The following is a 7,197-nucleotide window of genomic DNA, read 5'->3' as shown; positions in this document are numbered from 1 at the left end:
CATATCATACGTGTGGATGGGGTGGACTGTCGTAGCACACGCGTGGATGGGGATGGACTGTCATAGCACACGCATGGATGGAGGATAGGCAGTGTGCTGACAGTGGGAGGTCACAGGTGACTCAGTGGCACTGTGAGGTGGGAACCTGTGGTGATGTTGTAGAGAACAAGGGAACAAGGAAGTGGAAACCAGCGTAGGACCCACTCATGGGTAGGTTTTCTGTGAGTGGGCCTGGGGGTAAGGAGAAGAGGGGTAGTACCCTAGGGGAGACACGTGGGAGTTTTTGAACAAGGCATGCTAAGGAAATCTGTGTGCAGATGGGAGTAGCCTCTCTTCTGCTGGATTTGGTTCTCAGTTTCCACGCACACAGAAGACTGCAGATTGCTACCCTTACTGTGAGTTTATCCCCAAATAAATAAATCTTCGTTATGTTCTATTCTGGGCTATTGTGGAACTCTTGGATATGCCTACAATATGGAGCCCAACGTGGGTCTCAAACCCACGCCCTGAGATTAAGAGTCTTGCTGTGGGACAATGGTTTTACCCTGTAAAAATTTGTCTCTTATACTTGTTTAATAAAATGCTGATTGGCTAGTAGCCAGGCAGGAAGTACAGGTGGGGCGACCAGGCAGGAAGTAGAGGCGGAGCAATGAGAACAGGAGAATTCTGGAAAGAGGGAAGAGTCAGTCTGCAGTCCTCATCCAGACACAGAGGAAGCAAGATGTGACTGCCTCACCGAATAATGTACCAAGCCATGTGGTTAACACAGACAAGAATTATGGGCTAATATAAGTTATAAGAGTTAATAAGAGACCTGAGCTAATAGGCCAGTCTGTTTATAAATAATATAGACCTTTGTGTATTTCTTTGGGACTGAACAACTGTGGGACCTGGCGGAACAGAAACCTCAGTTAACAGTCTAATGCTGTACTGACTGAGCAGAAAAGAGAGGCCATGCAGGCTTTTCATCTGCACGCGCAGAACCTGAAACCACACCCGAGTGGGCCTGTATCTAAAAGGCTATTGGCTGAAGGAGTTCCCACCACGCCTCCCACACTCCTCTTGAGCTCATGTACTTTTCACTTTCCAAGCTCAATGCTCTGCCAGACACAGGCTTTCCCTTGTGAGGGAGCTGGATTCTCCAGAGTGGAGTCTGGGGTCTGCAAGCAGGTGTCCAGGACATTGAGAGTCACTGAGAGATCCCTGAAGGAAGGGCTGATAGCCAATGAACTCCTTTGTGCCCTGTGCCCAATACCGAGCCTGGGTCCCTAGGGAAGCTCCCAATGAATGTTTGATGAACGAGTAGCTTGGTGGTGTCCTCAGACGTAAAAGAGAAATAGTTACATAACACCTTCCAGTAGGGGTAACTGAATACCTTAATATTGATGCAGAGCTTGGAGCACTGCCTGACACACAGTAAGCATTCTGTCAGTTAAATACACGCTTGTGAACGTGACCACATACATAATAAATAAAAGTGGCTAGAGTCAGCGAGGCGGCTCAGCAGATGAAGTGCTTGCCACAGAGGCCTGAGAGGCTGAGTTCAATACCCAGATCCCACAAAAACAACAACAAAAAAAAATGGAAGGACATAACCAACTCTTCTGACCTCCACGTGCCTGTGTGGACATGCACACGACCAAGGAGAAGCCATTGGATTAAAATAGCTGGTAACGGTTTTGGGAATCAACGTTTATTAGAAATAGGCCAACACAAAAGGAAGGTGTGAAGAGAGGGCCCAGCCCGCCTCCACTCCTCCCCATCCTCTCAATGAAATCACCAGTTTGTATCCTGCAAACTGGCTCCTGTCCCCCTGGGGTGGTCCCTCGTGCACTGCACCATTGAAGCAAAGGGGGGGGGGGGGTCCTAGTTGGCAGCGCACTGCAGGATGTCGTAGGTCACATAGCCCACTTGGTCCACGTGGTTCACCGCACCTTCAAAACTCACACGCCAGTAGAATTTGTCATGACAGAAGTAGGCTTTGTCTGTGGGAAACAAGGAGACACAAGAAAGCTGAATCCTATACTCCCTCACGTGCACAGGAACAAGACTTTTACAGCTGCCCTGTGGCAGTTTGAGTGAAAATGGCCCCCATAGGCTCATAGGGAGTGGCACTATTAGGAGGGGGTGGCCTTGTTGGAAGAAATGTGTCGCTGGGGGTGGGCTTTGAGGTTTCAGATGCTCAAGCCAGGTCCAGTGTGTCTGTCTTCCTGCTGCTTGTGGATCCAGATGTAGAACTCTCGGCCGCCTGTCTAGCACTGTGTCTGCTGCCTGTGTGCCACCATTCTCCCACCGTGATGATAATGGACTAAACAGTAATCATCTGAACTGTATGCCAGCCCCAGTTAAATGTTTCCCTTTATAAGGGTTGCCATGGTTATGGTGTCTCTTCACAGCAATAGAAGCCTAACTAAGACACACCTGTCCCTGCCTTTCTGTATCTTTCTGTGGTTTTTACAAGACACTTTCATCTCTTCTACCTGCCTAGGAGATGCTGGAGGGCATGGACATCGATACCCAAAGTACTGGCAAGCCCAGTGCCTGGTAGGTGTTCCACATAGAGGTTGTGAATGAATGGGTAGTATTGAATGCTCAGATCAGTCCTTCTAACACCCATTCATTGGACAAACTCATTCATCTGTTCACTCATTCATCCGACAGGTATTTACTGAGTACCAGCTATGTGCCAAGCACTGTGAGAGGCCTGAGGAATACAGACATGATCTCAAGATACAGGCAGAGATAAAAGGAAGTGAGGACATAACGAAGGTCGGGGGAGACTCTCTGAAATGGTGACCTTGGCACTGAAGGACGAGAGAGGCAGCACGGTGACAGTGTAGGTGGGAAGCCTTCCAAATAGGGGACCGGCTGGCCCCAAGGCCTGAAGCTAGGAATGGCCTTGAAGAGAGACAGCACAGGTGGAACACAGGGAACATCAAGAGCACAGGGAAGAGGAGAACTTGGAAGTACAGACAGCACAGTGGTCAGGCCATGTTAGTTTCTTCCACCTTAGCATCTGCTCGAGCTCACACTCAGGACCACTGCCCTTCACTCCGATCCCGCCCCATTCTTACAGAATGTATTAGAGGTTATTGGATAGCCAGTATGATCGGAGGGACGGATATAAGGGAAATGGCTGAAAACGATAGATTTGGGAAATCTGAGTTTTAGAATCAACCCAAAACTGCCAACTAATGGGGTATGGGTGTTGAAAAGAAAAGATAAAAGCTCTGTTTGACAGATGGGGAAACTGTAGCCCCAAGAGAGGCAGTGACTTGCCCAAAGACAGCTAGAACTTGCTTGCCTCTCAGAGTATCTCCAGTGGCAGACCTGCACATTATAGCCCTTGATACAGGTTATTATTTCTTTATACCTTCCCGAGAACTGAGTTCTGTGATGGAGTTCCCAGAAGAGAAAGATAAGCAAGCAGTCTTGGACTTAGATCTGGCTGTGTGAACTGGGGGCGCTTTCCCTCAGTCTCCCAGGGCTTTCTCCTGCTGGGAAACTGGTCAGTAGCTAAGGGAGGGAGACCAGTGTGTGGGGGGCATCTCATGAAGGGACCCTCCTCAGTCAGCATCAGCAAACCTCACCTTGGTACTGGAAAATGTCGTGTGAGTTCAAGGGCACCCCAGGGAACAACCTATCCAAGCGAGTGACACTCCGGGTGTCCACCCTCTGTGTCTTCAAGTCAAACCTGTAGGAAAGCAAGCAAGTTCTGAGCTCCTTCGGCCCCCAAGGGCTGCGGGTGAGTGGCGCCAGGGCTCCCCCTACCGGCGGCCGCGGTTGCTCTCACCTCCACACATGCTCCCTGCTGAACAGCAAAGCCTTCCCGCCATGATGAGGAAGGAGCCCCGTGACCTGGGTTACCCCTGAGCCTAGACCCAACTTATCCAGACGTCTGGGGCCCAACACCGATGCGCCTGTGTACACCCACACTTGGCGCCCTGCAGAAGAGAAGGGTCACATTGGTCTGGGGACACAAAGGTGGGGCACAGTCTCTTTGAATACCAGGAGGGAGAAGCCAGAGAGCCTAGTCTCAGATGCCACTCAAGGGTCAGAACAATCGAAATTCAAAAGCCTCCTTCCCATAAATGTCAAATTGCATCTTCCAGGAGGGGACGCCCCCACACCTTTGGGTCACAGTTTCATGGGTTACCCTGGACTCTGTCCTAAGTTGATGGGTACTGAGGAATAGGTGAACTAGAAAGGCACAAACTAACCAGAAAAGAAGAAAATCTTCTTGGACAATCGGTCCTCAAAGGCAGAGTCCAGTTTTGCAGGCAGAGCTGGCCACGTGCGGGCAATAAGAAAGGGGCCCTGCAGGCGGCTTCCTCTGCGATTCAAGAACTTCCAGTAGCGACTGAAAGAAAGGAGATAGCAGGACCCTGAACCTTGGCCTAGCAAGGAAAGTGGGTGGGAGACGCAGGCAGGTTCCTCTCTAAGCCCCCCTCTCATCCGCACACTCCCTCCTGCTCACCCGTCCTTGAAGAAATACAGAGAGTCCTGGATCTCAGCAATCGCGTCGAAAATATTCACAGAGCAAGGATTGTCTGCTGGGCTCAAAGATATTGTAGTGGCCTCAGAAGGGCCAGCAGTAGGTGGGCCTGTAGGGCCAGCTGCAGGGGGGCCTGTAGGGCCAACCGTGGGTCTCTGGGTCGGGTAGGCGGTGGGAGGTAGGGTGGGGCACATAGTGGGAGGAGCTGTCGGCTGTAGTTCGGTGGTGGTGGTGGTGGTGGTGGTAGTGGTGGTGGTGGTTGGAGGCCTTGGGTCAGGCTTAGGGCCAGGACCTAAAACAAGACACTAGGTAAGACATACTAGTCAGCATTTCTCTGGGCCCCAGCCTACTCCTGAAGCCAGCAGTGATGTCTTCCGTTTCCCTTGAAGCTGGAGGCCACAAACAGGCCTCTTCACACACACCAAGCCTAACTGTCCATACTGAACTCTGTGAAGATACGGACTGGGTTGTCAGAGCAGAACAACAGGAAATGTCTCCCTCCCTCCCCCAAATCAGGAGGGGTGAGAGTCTTTTGAGTGGCCACCATGTCAAACGGTACTCTAAGCATTATAAACTCGCAAGATTAATTCCTCAATATCCTTCCCTCCCCTTTTCTTTTTTAAAGATTGAGTCTCACCATGTAGACCTGGCTGGTTTCCAGCTCACAGAAATCAGCCTGCCTCAGCCTCCTAAATGCTGTGATTAAAGGCGTGTACAAGCACACCTGGCCTGCTATGACGGCTAGGTGGTTAAGATCCTGGTTGCTCTTCCGGAGGACCTGAGCACCTTTCCCAGCACCTATACAGTAGCTAACAATCTGTAACTTCCATTCCAAGAGATCCTGCACCCTCTCTGGCCTCTGCTGGCATTGCGCATACGCGGTACACAGCCATAAACGCAGGCAAAACACCCATACGAGAACAAATAAGTTAATCTTTGGAAGCTCCTTTGAGTCAGGGCCTTAAGTAGCCCAGGTTGGCCTGGAGTTTACTATGTATCTCAGGCTAGCCTCAAACTCATGGTAACTCTCCTCTCAACCTCCTGAGTGTTGGGATTACAGGCTTGCAACGTCATACCCAGCAACCATCCCCATTTTTTAGGGTAAATGATGACCAAAAACAAAACGAACAATTAAATGGTACTTAGTAAAACCAGGCATCATTCTGCTTAAGAAAACTCTATCAAAGCCTTTTGTGAGGCATACTGTCATCACACACCCGCCTTAGAGAGGAGGACTTGAAGAGTGATCTGACATACCCAAGGGATGTCCCCTCCTGCTGAGGATCAAACCCAGGGCCTCACGTCTGCTCTGCAGCACCCAGTGCCTATTCTAACCACTAGGCTGCACACCCAGCCCTGGACTGGCTTCTGTACCCGGGTCTAGGGTGCCGTCTCCAAGCATTTACTGGGCTCTCAGGCCCTATCCCTAGATGGATATTGAGGTTCCATTTCTTCCCTCCCCTCTTCTCTGGTCCTATAGCTGAGCCTCATCCGCTCCTCCATCTCTGTCCCCTCAACCTCACCATACAGATGCTGGATGCCCCTCACGTCGTCCTCGTGCAGAGGGGAGCCCTCGAGGAAGCGATACATGGGGTACATGAGCGCTTCTGGCACTGAAGAATGATCTAAACCCAGCGCATGGCCGAACTCATGCGCTGCCACCAGGAACAGACTGTACCCTGGAAAGGAGGAGATGCCCAAGATGTAAATAGCAGGTCAAGGCCCCAGTCCTGGCTGCTCCGCCACCACGACTACCAGGAGGTGCCTCGGAACCCACTCCAGGAGCCTCAGAGCGCCGCCCACCTTTGTCTGGGCAGAAACCCCACTTCTTGTCAGTGTCGAAGTTCGAGGTGGTAGCGCACCAGAGGCGCCCATCTCTGCGGCCCTCGCTGGTACAAGTGGAGTACTCCTTGCCCAGGAAGATGAAGGGGAAGACGCACAGCTCGCCTGCCGAGTTGCCCCCAACCACAGTCGCATCGGCTGGAGAGATCATGGACCATAAATGAGTCGGGTGGGTAGATCTAATGTGATGGGGGGGGGGGCGGAGAAGGGGGGCAAACTAAGGGCTGCACTAGAGAATCTCGATGACCTATTTTTGAAGCCTAGGGGGCGCTGTGGAACACTGATGAAGCCAGGAAACCCTAATGGGCAGCGCCTAGAATAGGAGAGCAAGGCAGAAGCCTAAGGCCAAACAAAAAAGGCTGCCCAACTGGGAGTCACAGAGAGATGTGGAGGGAGATGGTGGGTGGTAAATAGAGAGAGAAAGTGAATGGATGGAAAAGCCACCTTTTGGAGAACAATGCTGGAGGACAGAGCCAGGCTCAACCTGCTAGGCAGGGCAGAGGTACCTCGGGTAGGGCAGAAGCCGTACAGCTTATCCTGGTCATAGTTGCCTGTAGTGGCGCACCAGCGATAACCATCCGAGCGACCTTCAGTGGTGCAGGCAGAGTAGGAGCGGCCCTCAAAGATGAACGGAAACACACAGGGTTTGCCGTCTGCATTGCCGTGCTCCGTGTAGAGTTCTGAGGAGACCCGCGTTATTACTTCCATGTGTTGCCCCGACCGTCAAGGTCCCAGCCCTCCTCCCATATCACAGAGGAGATTGGACCCAGAGAGAATGGGGGGAGGAGGGGAGGAGAGGGGGAGGGGAGGGGAGGAGAGGGGAGAGAGACCTGACCACACCACTAGTGGCAAAGAGGGAT

General features: G+C 51.8%; 1 protein-coding gene across 3 annotated transcripts in view; it reads right to left on the bottom strand.

Moving 5' to 3' along the window:
* Positions 1–1,672: 1,672 nt before the first annotated feature.
* Positions 1,673–7,197, bottom strand: part of Mmp9 (matrix metallopeptidase 9) — a 48,149-nt gene continuing 42,624 nt past the window's right edge. For all 3 annotated transcript variants that reach the window (XM_075963039.1, XM_075963038.1, XM_075963037.1), the window contains exons 6-13: positions 6,844–7,017; positions 6,299–6,475; positions 6,019–6,174; positions 4,478–4,787; positions 4,221–4,360; positions 3,794–3,944; positions 3,591–3,694; positions 1,673–1,985 (exon numbers count right to left, since the gene is read on the bottom strand). In XM_075963039.1, the coding sequence (XP_075819154.1) occupies positions 1,867–1,985; positions 3,591–3,694; positions 3,794–3,944; positions 4,221–4,360; positions 4,478–4,787; positions 6,019–6,174; positions 6,299–6,475; positions 6,844–7,017 (1,331 nt within the window). In that variant the 3' untranslated portion in view covers positions 1,673–1,866. The remainder of the gene's footprint in view (positions 1,986–3,590; positions 3,695–3,793; positions 3,945–4,220; positions 4,361–4,477; positions 4,788–6,018; positions 6,175–6,298; positions 6,476–6,843; positions 7,018–7,197) is intronic.

Source organism: Microtus pennsylvanicus, chromosome 2 (assembly GCF_037038515.1).
Source record: "Microtus pennsylvanicus isolate mMicPen1 chromosome 2, mMicPen1.hap1, whole genome shotgun sequence".
NCBI classification, from domain to species: Eukaryota; Metazoa; Chordata; class Mammalia; order Rodentia; family Cricetidae; genus Microtus; species Microtus pennsylvanicus.
The sequence above is the reverse complement of the archived record's forward strand: the minus strand, read 5'-3'. Positions and strand labels throughout refer to the sequence as shown.